The 25048-nt window shown below is 38.2% G+C and overlaps 1 protein-coding gene across 1 annotated transcript; it reads left to right on the forward strand.

Moving 5' to 3' along the window:
• The first annotated feature begins 676 nt into the window (after positions 1-676).
• On the forward strand, positions 677-1609 carry LOC119520252 (olfactory receptor 7A10-like). The gene has a single exon (XM_037817958.1). It carries the CDS (start codon positions 677-679, stop codon positions 1607-1609), a length of 933 nt encoding a protein of 310 aa, XP_037673886.1.
• Positions 1610-25048: the final 23439 nt, after the last annotated feature.

The following is a 25048-nucleotide window of genomic DNA, read 5'->3' on the forward strand; positions in this document are numbered from 1 at the left end:
TTGCACTTTTTCTTTGGTATTGTTTTGGCAATCTAGGTCTTTTGCTTATCCATAGAAACTTTAGAATTAGTTTGTCAATATGCAAAAAAAAAAATCCTGCTGAAATTTAGAATGGGACTGATTTAGTATTAGATCAGATTGGGAAGGCATGGCATCTTACAATATTGTGTGTCCTAATCCATGAAGATGTAATACCTCTAATTAGTTAGTTAATTATTTTAAACATTTTACTGTAGTAAGGAATATACAGCTTAAAGTTTCCCATCTTTAATCATTTTCAATAGTGCAATTTGTAATATTAATTACATTGAAAATATTGTGGAACTATCACCAGTATCCATTACCCCAACTTTTTCATCATATGGTACAAAATAACTGGTCAAATAGTTTGTTGAATAAAATAAAGTCTAAGACACTTTGTAGCAGGAAATATGGCCTTGGGAAAAAGCTTACAGTTATGGACGAGGATGGCTAGTCAGCAACAGCATAATGGAGAAACAGGAACATTTAGTTACCTTGATATTTTCAGATAAAGGGCACTAGCTCTCTATATAACAAATAAGTATTAATTAAATCTGTTTACCATGCAAACCATAACACTTAATGTGAATCTGCTGATACCTGCTTGTGGCTAAATTTGCCTTACTCTGGGCTCTTTTCCAGTAGTTACAGATACATGGAAACAGGAAACCAAACACACGTGTCAGAATTTATCCTCCTGGGACTCTCAGAAGATACCAAAGTACAGCCCCTCCTCTTTGGACTGTTCTTGATGATGTACCTGGTCACCTTCATGGGGAACCTGCTCATCATCCTGGCCATCACCTATGACTCCCACCTCCACACACCCATGTACTTCTTCCTCTCTAACCTGTCTTTTGCAGATATATTTTTCACTTCCACCACTGTCCCAAAGATGTTGGTGAACATCCAGACAGGAACCAAAATCATAACCTATGAAGGCTGCCTCAGCCAGATGTATTTTTCTATGCTTTTTGCAGTATTAGACAACTTCCTCCTGGCTGTGATGGCCTATGACCGCTTTGTGGCCATCTGTCACCCCCTGCACTACACGGTCATCATGAACCCCCAGCTCTGTGGCCTCCTGCTGCTGGCATCCTGGTTATCGAGTGTTCTGGTCTCTCTTTTACATGACTTGATGGTTTTGCGATTGTCTTTTTGTAGAGAGTTGGAAATCTCCCACATTTTTTGTGAACTTTCTCAGGTAGTCCAACTTGCTTGTTCTGACACCTTCCTCAATGATATAGTGAAATATTCTGCAGCTGGACTTGTGGGTGTTATTCCACTCACTGGGATCCTTTTCTCTTACTCTAAGATTGTGTCCTCTGTTTTGAGGATTTCAACAGCCAGAGGCAAGTATAAAGCATTTTCCACTTGTGGGTCTCACCTCTCAGTAGTGTCTGTGTATTATGGTACAGGTTTTGGAGTGTATCTTAGTTCTGCTGCTACTCAAAACTCAAGGGCAAGAGCAACAGCCTCAGTGATGTACACGGTGGTCACTCCCATGCTGAACCCCTTTATCTACAGTCTTAGAAACAAGGACCTAAAGCATGCCTTAAAAAAACTCTTCAGATGTGAAGCAGTATAAAGGGATCCTTTGGCTGAAGTTTAGAAATTTGTTATGTTTGATAGAGATCAAACACTGGGAGATCTGATTCTATACACTTTCTTAATGTTTAGAAAAATAATCTATTTGCCTAATTTCTAGGATTCTATCTCTTCAATAATCATATATTGAAAATACCTGTTTTTTCTATTTATTTTAAAAAATAATTTGATTTCATTCATTGTATTCCATGGTTGCAGTGCTGAAGAAAATCTGCTGATGAATTTTCAGTACTAATATATTAGTGTAGTGCTGGTAAGATACTCCTATTAAATATAGTCTATAATATGTGTACCATATACCACTTGATTGTTATTTTATTTTTACCTTTGTCATGCCTTATAAATATATCATGTTAACACTTTTTTATATTTGTAGTGCTACTCTGTGGGTTACATGTCTTTAAACAGTCATTTACGAACATGTTTGTCCTCAATGCATCACTGATACTTATAATCCCATTAATGAACCATAATCAAACTTGACCATTCCCATACCATTAAGTTCACCCTCATTGTTATATCTGTGCCTATTAGATTATCATTCCTCCTTCACTGGCTTCCTCCTATCTATCTAGGTCCCGTATATTATACATTATAATACACTTATTTTCATTTTTAATGGAGTTCTCATTAGTGGCAACATACAACATCTCTCCTTTTGTGTCTGGCTTATTTCACTATGCACAGTATCTTCCGGGTTCATCCATGTTGTCATATGTTTCTAGACCTCACTCCTTATTACTGTCACATAGAATTCCATCACATGTATGTACCACATTTTGTTTATCCACTCATCTATTGAAGGACACTTATTTCCATCTCTTGGCAATTGTGAAGAATGCCACTATGAACATCAGTGTGCAAATACATGTTCACATCACTGCCTTCATATCTTCTGGGTATATACCCAGAAGTGAAATTTCTGGATCATAGGGTAACTCAATATCTAGTTTTCTAAGGAACCACCAGACTATCCTCCAGAGTGGCTCTATCACTTTACAGTCCCACCAGCAATGAATAAGAGCTCCAATTTCTCCACATCCTCTCCAGCATTTGTAGTTTCTGCTTTGTTTAATGACAGCCATTCTAAATGGTGTGAGATGATATCTCTTTGTGGTCTTGATTTGCATTTCCCTAATAGCTAGAGAAGATGAATATTTTTTTCATGTGTTTTTTAGCAATTTGTATTTCCTCTTCAGAGAAATGTCTTTTCATATATTTAATCCATTTTATAATTGGGCTGTTTGTACTATTGTCATTGAGTTTTTGGAGTTCTTTATATATGCATGATGTCAGTCTTGTATCAAATACATGGTTTCCAAATATTTTCTCCCATTGTATTGGTTGCCTCTTCACCTTTTTGTTAAATTCCATTGATGTACAGAAGATTTTGATTTTGAGGAGTTCTCATTTATCTATTTTTTCTTCCTTTGCTTGTGCTTTGGGTGTAAGGTCTAAATAGCTACCTCCAAATACTAGGTCTTGAAGTTGTTTCCCTACATTATCTTCTAGGAGTTTTATGGTACTGTCTCTTATATTGAGGTCTTTGATCTACTTTGAGTTAATTTTTGTATGGGGGTATGGATCCTCTTTCATTCTTTGGATATGGATATCCAGCTCTCCCATCCCCATTTGTTGATGAGACTGTTCTGTCCCTGTTCAGTGGATTTGGGAGCCTTATAAAAAAAATCATTCAACTCTAGATCTCAGTTTCTATTTCTGAATTCTCAATTCAATTACATAGATTAATATGTCTATCTTTGTGCCAATACTATGTTGTTTGACTGCTGTGGCTTTATAGTATGCTTCAAAGTCTGGAAGTGTAAGTACCACCCCTTAGTTTTCCTTTTTTGAATGTTTTTAGCCATTTGACGGCCCTTCTCCTTCCAAATAATTTTGTTAACTAACTTTTCCAAGTCTGCAATGTAGATTGTTGGAATTTGGATTTGAAATACATTGAATCTGTAGATCAGTTTGGGTAGGATTGACATCTTAACAATATTTAGCCTTCATATCCATGAACATGGAATATCTTTTCAACTCTTTAGGTCCTCTTTTTTGTTTGTTTGTTTAGTAAAATTACATAATTTTCCATTTACAGGTCTTTTACATCCTTGGTTAAATTTATTCCTATGTTCCTGACTTTTTGTTGTTGTCACTATTAAGAATGGAATTCTTTTCTTGAGTTTCTCTTCATTTAGGTCATTTCTAGTGTGTAGGAATATTATTGACTTATGTTCAGTAATCGTGTGTCCCACCACTTTTCTGAATTTGTTTATTAGCTCAAGTATCTGTGTCATAAATTACTCAGGATTGTCCAAATATATGATCATATCATCTACAAATAATTACAGTTTTCTGCTTCCTTTCCAATTTGGATGCCTTTGATTTCTTTGTCTTGCTGGATTGCTCTAACTAGAAATTCTAGCACAATGTTGAGTAATAGTGGTGACCATGGGCATCTTGTCTTGTTCCCAGTCTTAGAGGGAAGGCTTTCTGTCTCCCACCTTTGAGGATTATGCTGGCTGTGAGTTTTTCATATATGCACTTTATCATATTGAGGAAGTTTCCTTCAATTCCTACACTTTGAAGTGTTCATATCAAAAAATGATGCTGAATTTTGTTGAGTGTTTTTTCAGCATGTATTGAGATGATCATTTGATCTTTCCATTTTGGTTTGTTAATGTGTTATATAACATTGATTGATTTTCTCATGCTGAACCACCTTTGCATACCTGGGAGAAACCTCACTTGGTTATGTTGTATGAACTTTTTTTTTTTTTTTACCATTTTCATTGAAATATATTCACATACCATTCAATCATCTGAAGTGTAAAACAATTGTTCACTGTATCATCATATAGTTGTGCATTCATCAGTACAATCAATTTTTGAACATTTTCATTACTCCAAAAAAATAAAAATAAGAGTAAAAGTAAAAGTAAAAAGAATGCTCAAAACATCCCACACCCCTCCTTCCCCATATTAATCATTTACTTTTTGTCCCCATTTTTCAACTCATTTGTCTATACACTGGGTAAAGGGAGTGTAAGACTTAGGTTTTCACAATCACACGGTTACACCATATAAGCCCCATAGTTATATGCTCACTTTCAAGAATCAAGAATACTGGATTGCAGTTCAACAGTTTTAGATATTTCCTTCTAACTATTCTGACAAACTAAAAACTAAAGTGGGATATTTATATCATGCATAAGAGTTACCTCCAGAATGACCTCTCAACTCCACTTGAAATCTTTCAGCTAATGAAACTTTATCTTGTTTCATTTCTCTTCCCCCTTTTGGTCCAGAAGGCTTTCTCAACCCCATGATGCAGGGTCCAGGTTCATGCCTAGGAGTCACTACCCACATTGTCAGGGAGATTTGTAACTATGGAGGTCATGTCTCACATAGGGGGAGGGCAGTGAGCTCACCTGCCAAGTTGGCTTAGAGAGAGAGGCCACATCTGAACAACAAAAGAGGCAATCTGAGGGTGACTCTCAGACACAATTATGAGTAGGCTTAGCCTATCCTTTGCAGTAACAAGCTGCATAAGGGCAAAGCCCAAAATCAAGGTCTTGAACCACCAAGCTGGTAGTCACCAATGCTTGTGAGGATAGTAGGAATTCCCCAGTTGGGGACATTTAATATTTCTGCATTTTTCCCCAGTCCTTCAAGTGGGTTTTGCAAATACTTTTTATTCTCTGCCCAGATTACTGTGGGTTGGATCAGGGCTTCATGCTAACCTGTACAAACCAATGAGATCTCACTTTCTAGTCAGGGATCCATGTAATTACAGTATTTGAGTAAACTGACCATACAAGTTAAATTATATAGTGTGCTATAGAAAATGTAGATTTTGCACCAAATAAACATCTCTTCCATTGGTCCCATGCGGTCGCAGTTGATTCGTCTGGGGGAGGGTGGCGGCCGGTTGCTAAATCCTAAGCTCCCAGGATTGCTCCGAGGGTACCGGCGGCGGGGGCTCTTTCCCGGAGGCGAGGGCGAGGCGGGGGACTTGGCCAGGTCCCCGGCGGGAGGCGTGCAAGTATGGAGGGCGGCGAGAAAGGAACAGGCGGGACACGTTTCTTTTAGGATGATGAAAACCAAGAGAGAGCGAGAGAGCTTTATTAGGGGAGAGTACAAGTTTATATCGGGCATTTAGAGGGCGGGGTAGCTGCAAGGGTTAAAGGCTTGGATTGGTTCTGAGAGGGCGCGGAGGTTGATTGAAAAGAGGCGAGAGTTGCTCCCGTAACGGTGTCCGGCAACAATGTATGCGCACCGGTGGTGATGGGAGTTGCGCTGGCAACGGGGAGTGTCCGGGCAAGATAAGGGGGTGGGGAAAAGGCGGTTCCCTCCGGCAAGCCTCTCCTAACATTTGGTATATTTTGGGTGAGGAAATGGGGCCTGCCTCCGGCCTCACTTTCCCAGGCCCGGGGGGCTGTAGAGGGCGCACTCACCCGTACCCACTACCCTCCCCAGGGGTGGATCCGGTCCCCCAGCCCAGGCCCGCCAAGTTAAGGCACGTAATCAGTGTCCCGCAGTCCCACACAGAAGCCACATTTTAAAACACAGTTAATATCCTCTACCCTTTAGTCTGATCTACCCCAATCTCAACCAAGTCCACTTCAATCATATCTCCAATCAAGGTCTGATCTTTTTTTCAATCTCTTTAACAATTGATTCTTGGGGGCAAAGCTGACACTCACAGCTGCCAAACTCTGTCTCTGAGTCCCAGACACTCGACAGAAACCTGAAGCTCCAGGGTCTGACCATGACACACACAAACAGTTCAGAATCTCAAACTTTAGAAATAACTGTTACAATTCATGAATAGAAGTGACTGTTGCAAGAGCTCACAGTCTAGGAACCCTTACATAAGCCCTCCTCTCATCCCCATGCTCCCAGATTCAATTCTCAGAGTTTGCACATTGTTATTAGGCCATATTACTAAGCACTAAAATGGCTGCCTTTTCATGTCTGGCTTATTCACTCACCCTGCTGTCTTCAGGGTCCATTTATCTAGTTGCATACCTCACAACTTCATTCCTTCTTGCTGTTCCCTCATGCAAAATCATTATTCTATTTGTACGTTTAATCATACTCATTGACCACTCTACATTTCACTAAGTTATACAGTCCCAGTCTTTATCTTCCATCTCTCCTTCTGGTGTCATACATACTCCTAACCTCCTCTCTCAAATGTGTCCACAGTCATCTTTTATCAGTGAACCTACAACATTGGGCTACCACCACAAAGTATTGTGCTATCCATTTCTGGATCTACACAATCAATCTTCCAGGATATTCGATAGTCCTTCATCATCAAATGCCCAATAACTGACCTCTTTCTATCTCCTGATATCATCATTTCTACACCCTTCTCCAATCTGCTCTCTCCTGTCTTTTCCTGCCTGTCAGTAGCACTCATTTTAGTATTTCCTGTAGAGGGGGTCTCTTGTTTACAAACTCTCTCAGAGCCTGTTTGTCTGTAAATATTTTAAACTCTCCCTCATTTTTGAAGGAGAGCTTCACCAGATACAGGATTCTTGGTTGGCAGCTTTTCTCTTTCAATATCTTGAATATATCATACCACTACCATCTCGACTCCATGGTTTCTCCTGAGAGATCTGCACTTAGTCTTTTTGAGCTTCCCTTGTATGTGATGGGTTGCTTTTCTCTTGGTTCTTTCAGAATTCTCTCTTTGTCTTTGACATTAGAAAATCTGATAAGTGTCTTGGAGTAGGTCTATTTGGATCAGTTCTGTTTGGGGTATACTGTGTTTCTTGGACCTGTAATTTTATTTGTTTCACAAGAGTTGGGAAATTTTCATTGACTAATTCCTCTATTATTCTTTCTGTCACTTTTCCCTTCTCTTCTCCCTCTGGGACACCTATAACATGTATATTCATGTGTTTCATGTTGTCATTCAGTTCCCTGAGACCCTGCTTGCATTTGTTCATTTCTTTCCCTATCTGTTCCTTTGTATGCAGGATTTAAAATGTCCTGTCCTCCAGCTCATTCATGCCAAAAAGTATTTTAAAAATTTAGAATTTATTGAGTCTGCTCCTGCACATTGCATGTATTTAGTCCTATAAGAGCCAGTTACATGTTACTCACAGCTGGGTTGAGTTGAAGAACCCTGAAAAAATCAGATATTGCCTAATGAACAGATATCCACAGATATAACCCTGTGAACTTACTTTCTCATCATTCCTTTTTAAGTTAACTGATAAACAGGTGGTGATAATAGTAGAATCCAAATGTAATCCTCCTATTTCACATCTCTTGCATATTTTAGAATAATGACTCTTCAGTTAATCTACATGATAGAACAGAGACTCATTTTAATAGAGGAACTCACAGGGAGGTTAGGAAAAAAAGAAACAAAGATGGGGGTGTAACAAAGAGAACCCTGGTCTCCTCAGGACTCAGCCTGATCCAAACCCTGGCTCTGTTCTTTCTTGATTCTCTGTGACTTTGGGGGAAATCATTTAACATCATGTATATTTAATTTTCTCCCCTATACTATAAGGGGGTAAGATACAAACCATTCATTTGGTATGTATGTTCTGTTTTGTTTTGTTTTGTTTACACACCTTTAAAAAGAGGTTTTTCTTCCTTCACCTTGCAGTTTTTTTACCTAAAGTAAGCAGTTGTTTTGTTTCTGCATTTTTTTCTTCACAACTCTGTGCATTCATTCCATTTAATGTTATTTCACATTATAGCTCACTGGGTAATTAAGTTGCCTTTAAATCTTTCAGGGTCTGAAGGGAACTGCTTACTTGAGAGCACAGTCAAATGGATTTTTTAAGTATAATAATTCAAGCCATGTTAATGTTAATCTTTATCACAGATTTTTAAAATGTGTGAGACTTGCTTGTGTGTGTTGCATGTGTTTGGGTGGAAATTATGTCAGATAGGACAACAAAATTATCTCTAAGGGATGGAGAAACCAAACCACTGAAGTATGGGATGTGGATATAGAGTCTCTAGGTGGAGAATGGGTTCTGAAAGTAAGTCACAGATGAGAAGGTACAGCCAGGAGAAGATTAGGGTGGTCAGAATATATTGAGAATGCAATTTGCATACTGGAAAAAGCAGTCTGACATGAATGGAAAACTCTTCAGTATCACTTTTGTTACATAGGCAAAGGGAGCAGGGACAGAGAAAATACCTTTGGGCAAGGGGATTATAATAGCAAGAATGTTTGGGTGTGAATAATAGAAACTTGATCCCAACTGTTTTGAGCAAAAAGGGAACATGTTATGGTTAGGTCTGTCTGGTCTCAGGTGCTCAGATGATGCTATCAGGAAACCTTCTCCATCTCTGGGCTTAGCTGGAATCTGGGTTGCTTTCATATTCTGGCAGCAAATGATCACCAGCAGCTTCTGATGTATAGACTCTCAGTTTACAGTGGAGGGATGCTTCTATGTTTCCTTGCTCCAGAAAAAATGCTTCATGGACTCAGTCTCCTTGGCCTGGAACAAATCAGATGCTCATTTTGAAACAATCACCGTGGCAGGGAGGCAGGGCTGGGTACACAATTTGCAGAACCCAGTTCAAAATAAAAAATGTGAGGCACTCTGTAGAAAAGCAGGAGAAAAGTACCATTAAATATACTAAAATATAAAGCTATTTCATTTATTCTGCAGTCTCTCTCACAACTTTTTATTTGCTATATCATTTCTTTCTAAATGAAGAAAAAATAAAAAAATTAAATTATTACCATGGATTTTATCATCCATCTTTATATTGGGCAATGCTAGTCTTAAATGCAAATATGAGAGTATTAAACTTGCATAAGGACTCACTAAAATTACATAATTCATTTTTCATTGCTATACATACATATGCATTTTGTTCTTACCAGAATGTTGGAAATAGTGCAAAAAAAATTAACTGTACTTCTTGCTACATTGTGCACATTCTATAAAAACTCTACCTATAGCTCAATTGTGAGTAAGGAAGGACCAAAAGGGAAAGGAGTTATGGATTGCTCCATTCCCATTTCCTTCTATGTGATCATTTTCAGCATAAGTTGTGGCCTAATGCAAGGAAGTAATTAGTAAGAAATGGTATTATAGGGTTCTTTTGTCATCTGCATTTCTTAGAATGCCATAATCTTCCTTCTGAGTTTGAAGCAAGTTCTTATAAACAGACAGGATTTTGTTTAATCTCTCTTTATGTGTCTCCCTGATGATGCCTCCGAAGTTACTACCAATAAAAGGGGTTCCTGGAGCCATAATACATTATCCCAGAACATATGGAGATTCTGTGAGTCACCCACAAATTATCTAAGTAGGGTGTGGGTTCTTCAATATAGATTCTTCCTTGAATCATCGAAGAAATTGGAAGCACTGTTCCCTGGAAAGTCAGGGAGATGGAGCCCTTGTGAGGTCTCTAGAAGACACAACTAGGTTTCCTCCTCACCAGAAATTGTCAAATTAGACTTGAGACAGTGTAGGGGGAGCATTTAGAGTTTGCAGGATTTTAGGGATTTAATTAGCATTAGTCTCATTAATGAAGTATTCTTTTTTTTGCTCTTCCTGAGATATTTAGAACTCTTGGGGGAAGAAAGAAAAACAAAACACAAACTTTTGTCTCTTTTGACCCTTGAGAGAATGCTCTGGAGGTTCATGATTATGTCTTATCCCAGTGGACTCCTTCCTTCCAGGTGGAAGTCCCCACTCTGTAGGTGTGGCCTCTAGTATTGTAAGGTTTCCCATAATTACTTCTGTATTGCTGATTCTGGATAGGGATTCTGGGTACAGTAAAACATCTTCTGTCTCTCATCTGTCTCCTATGGTGTTGGCTCTCATTCATGGGGCTGCCCTCCCACAATAGTATTTCCTCTTGTTTCACTGCTCCCCCTTCTTTCTCCATCTTCACTCCATCTGTTCAGCTCACTCAACTATTTTTCAGTCATTCAGCAAGTACTTATTCAACAATCCTGTATGGTAAGCACTAAACTATGAATGAATGAAGAAAAGAGTAAGATACTGTGCCTCCTCTCAAACAGTTCACAGTCTAAACAGTCCAAGACACAAGGAAATAAATAAATGCAACACCCTAAGTTGGTGCTGCAGTCTTGGTGAAGTGAAATTCCATACTTATCAGGATCAGCTTTCCGTTTCTGCTAAAAAGGTTCCTGGGAATTGATAGGGATTATGTTCAAACTTTAGATCACTTTGGGTAGTATCAACAATTTAATAATATTATTTCTTCCTGTCCAAGAGCACAGGAGGACAAGACCTTTACTAAGGTCTCCCCTAATTGCCTTCAGCAGTGTTTTCTAGTTTTCAGTGTACAAATCCTTCACCTCTTGAGATAAAATTGTTCCTAGTTTATTCTTTCACATGCTATGGTGAATAAATTTTTTTAACTTCCAGTTATGAATGTTTTTACTGGTGTATAAAACACAAGTGACTTGCATGTTAATCTTGTAGCTTGCATTTGGCTGGATTTGTTTATGAGCTCCAGAAGTTTTCTTGCTGATATTTAGGTATTTTCTATACAAAGGATCATGTCTTATGTTAATAGAGAATCTATACTTCTTCCTTTCCAATTTGGATGCTTTCATTTCATTTCATTACCTAATTTCTTTCACAAAGTCTTCCATAACAATACTTGATAGGAATAGTGAAAGCAGTTATACTTGTCTTGTTCCAGAGCTCAAGGGGAATGTCTTCATGCTTTCAGCATTGAGTATAAGTTTAGCTGTGTGTGTGTGTGTGTGTGTGTGTGTTGTATGTCCTTTATCATATTGAGGAAGGTAATTCTCCTCTTATTTTTCTGTGTTTTTACAATGAAAGGGCATTGGTTTTTGTCAAACACATTTTATGCATCAATTGAGATTATTATGTGATGTTCTCCTTTCTGTGAATGTGGTGTACTATATTGATTGACTTTCTTTTGTTGAACACTCTTGCTGTCCTGAGAAAAATCTCACTTGGTCATGATGGATAATTCTACTAATATTCTGTTGGATTCAGTTTGCTAGAATATTCTTAGTTTTTTTGAGGATTTTTGCATCTATATGTAAAAGAGAAATTGGTCCTTCATTTTCATTTCTTATGTCTGTATGTAGATTTATTAAACAATAATATTAGCCACATAGCACAAACTAGGAAGAGTTCCTTCCTCTTCAATATGGAAAAGCTTGGGAAGTATCAGAGTAAAAGTTTTGAATATTTGATGGAATTCACTATCGACAGGGTCTGGCCCTGGGATTATCTTTGTTGGGAGGTTTTGATTCTGATTTAATCTCTTTACATGTTATAGTTCATTGAGATCATCTCTTTCTTCTTGAGTCAATTTAGGTAAGTTGTGTGTTTCTAAGAATTTGTCCATTTCTTCTAGATTATTAAAATTGTTGACATACAATTGTTCATAGTATTGACTTATAAACCTGGGTTTTTGCAAAACCCAACAATATCTCCAATGTCATTTTGGATTTTAGTAATTTCCATCCTCTCTCTTTCCTTTTTCTCTTTCAGTCTAGCTAAATATTTCCAATTTTATTGATCTTTTCCAAGAACCAACTTTTAGTTTCATTTGTTCTCTCATTTGCTTTTCTATTCTTTAATTCATTGATCTTCACCCTTCTAATATTTACTGTTTCCTTCCTTCCTCTGGCTTTAGGTTCAGTTTGCCCTCCCTTTTCTAGTTCCTCCAAATGTGAAGTTGGGTTGCTGATATTTTATCTTTCTTCTTGTTTAATACAGGCATCCATAGCTATAATTTTCCCTCTTATCATTGGTTTTGTGTAGCCCATAAGTTTGGTATGTTTTGTTTTCCACTTCATTCATCTCAGGATATTTCCTAAATTCTCCTGTGATTTATTTTTTGACCCTTTGATTCCTAAGACTGGATTGTTTATCTTCAACATATTTGAATATATTCCCATTTTGTACTTTTATTGATTTCTAGCTTCATTTCATTGTGGACAGAGATGCTTTGCATAATATCAATCTTTTAAAATTCATTGAGACTCCTGGAAAGATGGTAGATTAAGAGACATAGCAAAATACTCCTCTGTGAAAAACACTAGATAAAGGACAGAGAGTGCTCCAGAACAGCAGTTCCAGCATTCCACCTGCTGGGCCGGGACTTCTACACCACATAGTGAGTACATAGCTGTGTAACCTCCAGCTTTCCTTCTGGTAACATACCTGCCTCTAAACTACCCCTTTCAACCATGTTCACTCACAATGAAGCTCTATTAAATACACCCATTATAATGTGCTACAATCATCTCTATCCATTTCCAAATATGTAAGGTCAACCTAATTAAACATCCTGGACATATTAAGCAACAACTCTCCATTCTCTAGCCTTGTTCTATCCCCTGGTAAACTGTACTCTACATTTTATGGCTATGAGCTTACATATTGCAATTAGCTCATGCTAATGAGATCATACAATATTTGTCCTTTCATGTCTGATTTATTTCACTTACCAAAATGTACTCAAGGTTCATCCATGTGTTACTCACGCTTCAGGACTTCATTCCTTATTACTGTTAAATAATGTTCCATTTTTTGTATATACCACATATTGTTGATCCTTTTCATCTGTTGGACAACTGGATTGTTTCCATCTTTTGGCAATTGTGAATAATGCTGCTATGAGCGTCAGTGTGAAAATGTCCGTTGGAGTCCCTGCTTTCATATCTTCTGGGTACATGCCAAGTAACAGGATTGTGGGGTTGCAAGGCAACCCTATACTTAGCTTCCTGAGGAACCAAAAAACATCTTCCACAGTGGCTATACCATTTTGAATCCCACCAGCAGTGAATGAGTTTTCCTATTTCTCCACATCTTTAGTTTCCTCTTTGTTTAATAACACCAATTCCAGTAGATGTGAGAAGATAGTCACTGTGGTTTTGATTTGCAATTTCCTTATAGCTAAGGAACCTGAGCATCTTTCCATGTGCATATTACCCATTTGATTTCCTCTTTGGTAAAAAGGTCTATTCACATCTTTTTACCATTTCTTAATTGGCCTTTTCATCTTTTTACTGTTGAGCTGTAGGTTTTCCTTATATGTTCTGGATTCAAACCTTTATTAGGTATCTTATTTCCAAATATTTTCTCCCATTTACTCAGCTGCCATTTTGCCCTTTTGACAAAGTCCTTTGAAATACAGAAGTATTCTGAGGAGACCCGATTTACCTATTTTTTCTTTCATTGCTTCTACTTTGAATGTTAGGACTAGGAAACTACCTCTTATCACTAGATCTTGAAGATGTTTCACTAAATTTTCTTCTAGGATTTTTCAATACTGGCTCTTACATTGAAGTCTTTGAACCATATTGAATTCCTTTTTAGATGGGGTGTGAGTTAGGGGTCCTCCTTCATTCCTTGGGATGTGGGTATCCAGATCTGACATTCTTTTTACCTTTTATTCCTTGCCTCTATCTCCTTTACCTGGAGTTCAAAATCTAGGAGCAAGGTCACCCCAGGGATGACTTCCCAAATATGTATTTCCCAGCCACAACAAAGCCAGAGACCCACAAAGGCAGGGGAAAACAGTTCAAAGGAGCCCTGGGGAAAGGGTCAGAAAATACAGCAAATCTTTTGATGGCTCCCCAAAGCAGCATTTCCTGGCCTGTTAATCATGTGGTGTTCTTCAGCAACCAGTTCCATAGTCCCACGGAGGCACTATTTCTTTAAATTCCCACCACCTTCATCCTTATCAGAGAGGGGGTTGAAACCATGGCCACATTGATCCCTGGCTGACTGAGCTAAAACAGCAGTTCAGAGCCAGAAACCAGTGATTTAATCTGTCAATCCAAACCTGTGATCAGTACTTGTCCATTCCCCAACACTGTGCCCCCAGGTTCTGAGGGAGGAGGACTTCCACATCTCTCTCCAGCTGCACCTAGAGACTAGATCCCAATACGGCTCACCTTGATAGTGGGTGATGGGCACTGGGCCACTGCACAGTGAGTAACTCACAGTTCTTCACTGTAGTTTCTCAGACTCTTTGTCCCGTTCATCCCTGAATGCTACACAGTGCTCCCCTGGCCTCCAGAACCCCAGAACACTTGTTTCTGACACCTTATGCCTGTCCACTAGCTGTTTTACAGGAATAGTGGGTCGTAGAGCTCCTATTCAACCATCTTCCCTGGAACCAGCTCTCCTACATTTTTGAAGGACAGTTTTGCCTGATATACAATTCTGGGCTGGCAATTTTTCTCTTGCACTAATTTAAATATATCTTCACACACTCTCACCTCCATAATTTCTGGTGAGAAAGAGGAATCTGGTCTCCTTGACACTCTTTGTATGTGACAAATTGCTTCTCCCTTAATGCTTTCAGGATTCTCTCATTATCTTTAGCCTTCCACAGATTGATTATGGTAAGCTTTGGAATGCTTTTACTCTGTTTGCAGTTTCATGACCCTCTTGGATTTGCATATTCAGGCCTTTCAGCCTATTTCAAATGTTTTCAGCCATTATATCTTCAAATAGTCTTTCTGCTTTTTTTAATGGTCTTGATATTTTAATAATAATTCTTGGCTTTCAGTTTTCACACAGATTAACCTTTCTTTTTCTGAAGTACATGTAGAGAAAGATTTTATGAGTAATTTATTTTTCAAAAGTTGAGATTGTGTATAAGCTATCATTTTTCATTTGAAAGCAATTTTGCTTTCCATGTCTTTTTTTACTTTAACTTTTTGAGATTTTTCATATACCATACAATTGTCCAAAGATCCAAAGTGCACAATCAATTGCCAATGGTGCAATCATACATCTGTGCATCCATCACAATTATTTTTTTCCAATTTTAAAACATTTTCATTACTCCAGAAAATAAAGACAAAAAAGAAAACTCAATACCTCCTGACCCCTAACCACCACCCCTCCATTATTGACACATAGTATTGGTATAGTACATTTGTTACTGTTGATGGAAGAATGTTAAAATGCTCTTAAGTGTAAGACATAGTTTGCAATAGGCATATTTTTCCTTACATACCTCTTGATTATTAGCTTCTAGTTATAGTCTCAGACATTTGTTCTATTTCATGAAAGAGATATCTAATAATTGTAAATTTTATCACAGACATTGTCCACCACAACATTCACTGTTTTATACATTCCCATCTTTTAACCTCCAACTTTCCTTCTGGTGACATACATGACTCTAAGCTTCCTCTTTCTACCAAATTCACACACTGTTAATTATTCTCACAATAACATGCTACCATCACCTCTGTTCACTTCCAAACACTTAGGTTTGACCTAGTTGAACATTCTGCTCATAATAAGTAACCACTCCTTGTTCTTTAGCCTCATTCAATATCATATTAACTTGTATTTCATATCTATGCATTTACATATTTTAATTAATTCATATCAGTGAGACCATGCAATTTTTGTCCGTATGTGTCTGACTTATTTCACTCAATGTAGTGTCATCAATGTTTCATCAACCCATTTTTTTAAAGATGGTTTTGTTCATTCACCATTCTGTCCATCTTAAGTAAACAATCAATGGTTCCCTGTATAGTCACAGATTTATATATTCACCACCATCACCACTATCTATATAAGGACATCTCCATTACTTCCACAAAGAAGGAGGAAGAGTCAAAGAATATAGAAAGAGAAAATAAAATGAAAAAGAAAGAAAAAGAAAAAGAAGAAGGAAAAGAAAAAGAAAGAAAACCATGACAGCTAAAAATCAATGAAAGGAAAGGTAGAATTAAACTAACGTAGAATGAGTCAGACAACATCAGCAATGCCAAGAGTCCCATACCCCTCCTGTATGTCCCCCTCTTATAAGCATTTAACTTTGGTATATTGCCTTTGTTACATTAAAGGAAGCATAATGCAAAGTTTCTGTTAACTATAGTCTCTAGTTTGCATTGATTGTATTTTCCCCCAATACCACCCTATTTTTAACACCTGGCAAGGTTGACATTCATTTGTTCTACCTCATGCAAAAACACATTTGTACATTTCATCACAGTTGTTGAGCACTCTAGGTTTCATTGAGTTATACAATCCCAGTCTTTATCTTCCTTCTTTCCTTCTGGTGTCCCATGACTCCTAACATTCCTATTTCAACCATACGCACAGTTGTCTTTGTCCAGTGTACTTACATTTCTGTGCTACCATCACCCAAAATTGTGTTCCAAACCCCTCACTCCTGTCTTCTGCCTCTTTTCCCTTCTCTTCTTCTGGGACACCTATGACATGTACATTCATGTGTTTCATGTTGTCATTCAATTCCCTGAGACGTTCCTCATATTTTTCCATTGTTTTCCCTGTCTGTTCTTTTGTGTGTAGGATTTCAGGGATCTTGTTCTCCAGTTGTTGAGTGTTTTCTTCTGCCTCTTGAGATCTGCTGTTGTATGTCTCCATTGTGTTTTTCATCTCTTATGTTGTGCTTTTCACTTCCATAGATTCTGCCAGTTGTTTTTTCAAATTTTCAATTTCTACATTATGTTCACCCAGTTTTTTCTTTATAGCCTTGTCTCTTTTGTTATATCTTCCCTGAACATGTTGATTTGGTTTTTTATTTCATTTAGCATATTTCTTTGAAAATCTTTAATAAATTGTTCCATTAAAGTAAAACAATATCTCAACTCTATCTTGATTGAGGTGTAAGTTTGTTCCTTTGATTGGGCCATTTCTTCATTTTCCCTAGTATAGATTGTAGTTTTCTGTTGTCTAGGCATCTGGTTTCCTTGATTACCCCAGTCAGATTTTCCCAGACAAGAATGGGTTCAGGTCTGAGAATGGGGCCATAATCAGGGTGTATCTTAGAGGAATGACAGACTTTCCTGTGAGTTTCCAATCACTGTGCTTTTCCTAATCTGTCCAGTAGGAAGTCCCTGTCAGTCTGTCACTCCCAACTGGTGTAAGAAGAATGGGCACTTCAGTTTCTGTTATGGCTGTTTTCCCCCATGCTCTGGGGTCTGGTTCTGAAGGAAAAGCTGGGCCCCACCTCCTTACTCTTATAGAAGATAAACCCCCTTAGGAGTTTTCATCTGCATTTGGATTGTTGTGTCTCTAACTCTGTTATCTCCTCCCCTGTCTGGGTCAGAGCCCTGGGAACTGAAAATGGCTGTGGCTCTCTCTCTTCAGAGCTCCTCTGGTTGAGAGAGAGAAAAAGGGACAGAAAGCCCTCTTTGGGAAGCAATACAAAGCTTCCCAGATTAACTTATCAGCCAGAAGTAACACCTGGTCTTCGGGTCTCCCCTTCCCAAGTCAGATGAGTCTTCTGGTTTTTTTTTTTTTTATTTTCAAATAAATTTAATCTTACAGGAAGAGTTGCAAAAACAGTACAAACCCCATACATAGAATTCCATCATACCCCGACCAGCCTCCCCCGATACCCCATCCACCACCTTTAACATCCTGTCACACCACCATTTCTTTCTTTTCCTCCCTATCTATCACCCATCATCTATTGCTCTGTCCTCTGAACATATGAAAGCAAGCTGCACATATCTTTGAACAAACAATATAATTCACATATACCTTTCCCGTGGAAAAAAACATTCTTTTGTGCAATCTCATTAAGTGCAGCTAAGAAGTTCAAGAAATTCAACATTGATACAAAGCTTACATTCTATATTTCATTTATTTTTTTTAATAATCTTCATTTTATTGAGATATATTCACATACCACGCAGTCATACAAAACAAATCGTACTTTCGATTGTTTACAGTACCATTACATAGTTGTACATTCATCACCTAAATCAATCCCTGACACCTTCATTAGCACACACACAAAAATAACAAGAATAATAATTAGAGTGAAAAAGAGCAATTGAAGTAAAAAAGAACACTGGGAACCTTTGTCTGTTTGTTTCCTTCCCCTATTTTTCTACTCATCCATCCATAAACTAGACAAAGTGGAGTGTGGTCCTTATGGCTTTCCCAATCCCATTGTCACCCCTCATAAGCTACATTTTTATACAACTGTCTTTGAGATTCATGGGTTCTGGGTTGTAGTTTGATAGTTTCAGGTATCCACCACCAGCTACCCAATTCTTTAGAACCTAAAAAGGGTTGTCTAAAGTGTGCGTAAGAGTGCCCACCAGAGTGACCTCTCGGCTCGTTTTGGATTCTCTCTGCCACTGAAGCTTATTTCATTTCCTTTCACATCCCCCTTTTGGTCAAGAAAATGTTCTCCGTCCCACGATGCCGGGTCTACATTCCTCCCCGGGAGTCATATTCTACGTTGCCAGGGAGATTCACTCCCCTGGGTGTCTGATCCCACGTAGGGGGGAGGGCAGTGATTTCACTTTTCAAGTTGGCTTAGCCAGAGAGAGAGGGCCACATCTGAGCAACAAAGAGGCATTCGGGAGGAGACTCTTAGGCACAAATATAGGGAGGCCTAGCCTCTCCTTTGCAGCAACCGTCTTCCCAAGGGTAAAACTTATGGTAGAGGGCTCAACCCATCAAACCACCAGTCCCCTATGTCTGTGGTCATGTTAGCAACCATGGAGGTGGGGTAGGCGAATACCCCTGCATTCTCCACAGGCTCCTCAAGGGGGCACTACATCTTTTTTTTTCCCTTGTTTTTCTTTCTTTCTTTTTTTTTTTTAACTTTCCCTTCTTTTTTAAATCAACTGTATGAAAAAAAAGTTAAAAAGAAAACAAACATACAATAAAAGAACATTTCAAAGAGACCATAACAAGGGAGTAAGAAAAAGACAACTAACCTAAGATAACTGCTTAACTTCCAACATGTTCCTACTTTACCCCAAGAAAGTTACATAATATAGCAACATTTCTGTGAACTTGTTCCTACTATATCCATCAGAAATTAACAGACCATAGTCATTCCTGGGCATCCCCAGAACGTTAAATAGCTTATTTGTTCTCCTTGGATTATTGTTCCCCCTTCCTTAATTGCTCTCTACTGCTAGTTCCCCTACATTCTACATTATAAACCATTTGTTTTACATTTTTCAAAGTTCACATTAGTGGTAGCATATAATATTTCTCTTTTTGTGCCTGGCTTATTTCGCTCAGCATTATGTCTTCAAGGTTCATCCATGTTGTCATATGTTTCACGAGATCGTTCCTTCTTACTGCCGCGTAGTATTCCGTCTTCTGTATATACCACATTTTATTTATCCACTCATCTGTTGAAGGACATTTGGGTTGTTTCCATCTCTTGGCAATTGTGAATAATGCTGCTATGAACATTGGCATGCAGATATCTGTTCGTGTCACTGCTTTCCGATCTTCCGGGTATATACCGAGAAGTGCAATCGCTGGATCGAATGGTAACTCTATATCTAGTTTTCTAAGGAACTGCCAGACTGACTTCCAGAGTGGCTGAACCATTATACAGTCCCACCAACAGTGAATAAGAGTTCCAATTTCTCCACATCCCCTCCAGCATTTGTAGTTTCCTGTTTGTTTAATGGCAGCCATTCTAACCGGTGTGAGATGGTATCTCATTGTGGTTTTAGTTTGCATCTCTCTAATAGCTAGTGAAGCTGAACATTTTTCATGTGTTTCTTGGCCATTTGTATTTCCTCTTCAGAGAACTGTCTTTTCATATCTTTTGCCCATTTTATAATTGGGCCGACTGTACTGTTGTCATTGAGTTGTAGGATTTCTTTATATATGCAAGATATCAGTCTTTTGTCAGATACATGGTTTCCAAAAATTTTTTCCCATTGAGTTGGCTGCCTCTTTACCTTTTTGAGAAATTCCTTTGAGGTGCAGAAACTTCTAAGCTTGAGGAGTTCCCATTTATCTATTTTCTCTTTTGTTGCTTGTGCTTTGGGTGTAAAGTCTAGGAAGTGGCCGCCTAATACAAGGTCTTGAAGATGTTTTCCTACATTATCTTCTAGGAGTTTTATGGTACTTTCTTTTATATTGAGATCTTTGGTCCATTTTGAGTTAATTTTTGTGTAGGGGGTGAGGTAGGGGTCCTCTTTCATTCTTTTGGATATGGATATCCAACTCTCCCAGCCCCATTTGTTGAAAAGACCATTATGGCTCAGTTCACTGACTTTGGGGGCCTTATCAAAGATCAGTCGGCCATAGATCTGAGGGTCTATCTCCAAATTCTCAATTCGATTCCATTGATCTATATGTCTATCTTTGTGCCAGTACCATGCTGTTTTGGCAACTGTGGCTTTATAATAAGCTTCAAAGTCAGGGAGTGTAAGTCCTCCCACTTCGTTTTCCTTTTTTAGAGTGTCTTAAGCAATTCGAGGCATCTTCCCTTTCCAAATAAATTTGATAACTAGCTTTTCCAAGTCTGCAAAGTAGGTTGTTGGAATTTTGATTGGGATTGCATTGAATCTGTAGATGAGTTTGGGTAGAATTGTCATCTTAATGACATTTAGCCTTCCTATCCATGAACATGGAATATTTTTCCATCTTTTAAGGTCCCCTTCTATTTCTTTTAGTAGAGTTATGTAGTTTTCTTTGTATAGGTCTTTTACATCTTTGGTTAAGTTTATTCCTAGGTACTTGATTTTTTAGTTGCTATTGAAAATGGTATCTTTTTCTTGAGTGTCTCTTCAGTTTGTTCATTTCTAGCATATAGAAACATTACTGACTTATGTGCATTAACCTTGTATCCCGCTACTTTGCTAAATTTGTTTATTAGCTCTAGTAGCTGTATCATCAATTTCTCAGGGTTTTCTAGATATAAGATCATATCATCTGGAAACAATCACAGTTTTACTTCTTGTTTTCCAATTTGGATGCCTTTTATTTCTTTGTCTTGCCGGATTGCCCTGGCTAGCACTTCCAGCACAATGTTGAATAACAGTGGTGACAGAGGGCATCCTTGTCTTGTTCCTGATCTTAGAGGGAAGGCTTTCAGTCTCTCACCATTGAGTACTATGCTGGCTGTGGGTTTTTCATATATGCTCTTTATCATGTTGAGGAAGTTTCCTTCAATTCCTACCTTTTGAAGTGTTTTTATCAAAAAGGGATGTTGGATTTTGTCAAATGCTTTTTCAGCATCTATTGAGATGATCAATTGATTTTTCCCTTTTGACTTGTTAATGTGTTGTAATACATTGATTGTTTTTCTTATGTTGAACCATCCTTGCATGCCTGGAATGAACCCCACTTGGTCATGGTGTATGATTTTTTAAATGTGTCTTTGGATTCGATTTGCAAGTATTTTGTTGAGGATTTTTGCATCTATATTCATTAGGGAGATTGGCCGGTAGTTTTCCTTTTCTGTAGCATCTTTGCCTGGTTTTGATATTAGATTGATGTTAGCTTCATAAAATGAGTTAGGTAGTGTTCCATTTTCTTCAATGTTTTGAAAGAGTTTGAGTAAGATTGGTGTCAGTTCTTTCTGGAAAGTTTGGTAGAATTCCCCTGTGAAGCCATCTGGCCCTGGGCATTTATTTGTGGGAAGATTTTTGATGACTGATTGGATCTTTTTGCTTGTGATGGGTTGGTTGAGGTCTTCTATTTCTTCTCTGGTCAGTCTAGGTTGTTCATATGTTTCCAGGAAATTGTCCATTTCCTCTACATTATCCAGTTTGTTGCCATACAGTTGTTCATAGTATCCTCTTATAATTTTTTTAATTTCTTCAGGATCTGCAGTTATGTCACCTTTTTCATTCATTATTTTGTTTATATGGGTCTTCTCTCTTTTTGATTTTGTCAGTCTAGCTAGGGGCTTGTCAATCTTGTTGATCTTCTCAAAGAACCAACTTTTGGTGATATTTATCCTCTCTATTGTTTTTTTGTTCTCTATGTCATTTATTTCTGCTTTCATCCTTGTTATTTCTTTTCTTGTACTTGGTTTAGGATTGGTTTGCTGTTCATTTTCTAGCTTCTTCAGTTGATCCATTAGTTCTTTGATTTTGGCTCTTTCTTCCTTTTTAATATATGCATTTAGTGCTATAAATTTCCCCCTTAGCACTGCTTTTGCTGCATCCCATAGGTTTTGGTATGTTGTGTTCTCATTTTCATTCGTCTCTATATATTTAGCAATTTCTCTTGCTATTTCTTCTTTAACCCACTGATTGTTTAGGAGTGTGTTGTTTAACCTCCAGGTATTTGTGAATTTTCTAAGTCTCTGATGGTTATTGACTTCTAATTGTATTCCATGGTGGTCAGAGAATGTGCTTTGAATAATTTCAATCTTTTTAAATTTATTGAGGCTTGTTTTATGTCCCAGCATATGATCTATTCTGGAGAAAGTTCCATGAGCACTAGAAAAGTATGTGTATCCTGGTGATTTGGAATGTAATGTCCTGTATATGTCTGTTAAATCTAATTCATTTATCAGATTGTTTAGGTTTTCAATTTCCTTATTGGTCTTCTGTCTGGTTGATCTATCTATAGGAGAGAGTGATGTGTTGAAGTCTCCCACAATTATTGTGGAAACATCAATTGCTTCCTTTAGTTTTGCCAGTGTTTCTCTCATGTATTTTGTGGCACCTTGATTGGGTGCATAGACATTTACGATTGTTATTTCTTCTTGCTGAATTGCCCCTTTTATTAGTATGTAGTGGCCTTCTTTGTCTCTCAAAACATCCCTGCATTTGAAGTCTATTTTATCTGAGATTAATATTGCTACACCTACTTTCTTTTGGCTGTAGCTTGCATGAAATATTTTTTTCCATCCTTTCACTTTCAGTTTCTTTGTGTCCCAGTGTCTAAGATGAGTCTCTTGTATGCAACATATTGATGGTTCATTTTTTTTTGATCCATTCTGCGAATCTATATCTTTTAATTTGGGAGTTTAATCCATTTACATTCAACGTTATAACCGTGAAGGCATTTCTTGAATCAGCCATCTTATCCTTTGGTTTATGTTTGTCATATTTTTCCCCTCTGTCTATTAATATCATTTATTGTACCCATACTGAATCTCTTTAGTACTGAACCTTTCTCCAAGTCTCTCTGTCCTTTCTTTGTTTCTCTGTCTGTAGGGCTCCGTTTAGTATCTCCAGTAGGGCAGGTCTCTTGTTAGCAAATTCTCTCAGCATTTGTTTGTCTGTGAAAAATTTAAGCTCTCCCTCAAATTTGAAGGAGAGCTTTGCTGGATAAAGTATTCTTGGCTGGAAATTTTTCTCACTCAGAATTTTAAATATATCGTGCCACTGCCTTCTCACCTCCATGGTGGCTGCTGAGTAGTCACTACTTAGTCTTATGCTGTTTCCTTTGTATGTGGTGAATTGCTTTTCTCTTGCTGCTTTCAGAACTTGCTCCTTCTCTTCTGTGTTTGACAGTGTGATCAGTATATGTCTCGGAGTGGGTTTATTTGGATTTATTCTATTTGGGGTTTGCTGAGCATTTATGATTTGTGTATTTATGTTGTTTAGAAGATTTGGGAAGTTTTCCCCAACAATTTCTTTGAATACTCTTCCTAGACCTTTACCCTTTTCTTCCCCTTCTGGGACACCAATGAGTCTTATATTTGGACGTTTCATATTATCTATCATATCCCTGAGGTCCATTTTGATTTTTTCAATTTTTTCCCCATTCTTTCTTTTATGCTTTCATTTTCCATTCTGTCATCTTCGAGGTCACTGATTCGTTGTTCAGCTTCCTCTAGTCTTGTACTATGAGTGTCCAGAATCTTTTTAATTTGGTCAACAGTTTCTTTAATTTCCATAAGATCATCCATTTTTTTATTTAGTCTTGCAATGTCTTCTTTATGCTCTTCTAGGATCTTCTTGATATCCTTTGTATCCCGTACTATGGTCTCATTGTTCATCTTTAGTTCTTTGAGTAGCTGCTCTAGGTGCTGTGTCTCTTCTGGTCTTTTGATTTGGGTGCTTGGGCTTGGGTTATCCATATCGTCTGGTTTTTTCATATGCTTTATAATTTTCTGTTGTTTTTGGCCTCGTGGCATTTGCTAAACTTGATAGGGTTCTTTTATGATTTGTAGACCAATTGAAGTCCTTATCTCTAATTTATCAGATCTACAGCTTCGTGGAGTACACTTTCTCTAACTAACCAGCAGGTGGCGTCCACGAGCCACCTGTTCTGCACAAGCCAGTTCTCCCCTGCTTAGCCTTTTTGGTGAGTGGGGGAGTGAGTCTTGTGGGGTCCAATTGGTGTACCAAGCTTGCGTGTGTAGTTGGTGTTGCCTGCCCTGTATATGGGGCGTGTTTCTGGGCAGTCAGGGAGGGGGGGTGGCTCTAACAATCAAATCTCCCTGGTGATCCTAGAGTTTTAAAGCTGCTGCAATAGTCTAATCCTTCAGTTCAGTCCTGCCACAGTTTGTCTCTGCCACTGACCCACAAGTCCTTGTTATTGGCGTATGGCTCCTGATTCTTGCAAGTGGGCCCCTCTTCCAGGCCGTGCACCCCGGGTCCTCTGTTGAGGGATGACTGTGCTATGTCACAGGTGAGTGCCATCCCCCCAGGGCAGTTCTGGGCTGCTGGGCTGTGTAGGGAGGCTCCCAGTCTGCTGAAATGATGGCTGAATGGGGCTTTGTTAAT

The sequence above is a fragment of the Choloepus didactylus genome, chromosome 25 (genome assembly GCF_015220235.1).
Source record: "Choloepus didactylus isolate mChoDid1 chromosome 25, mChoDid1.pri, whole genome shotgun sequence".
NCBI lineage: Eukaryota > Metazoa > Chordata > Mammalia > Pilosa > Megalonychidae > Choloepus > Choloepus didactylus.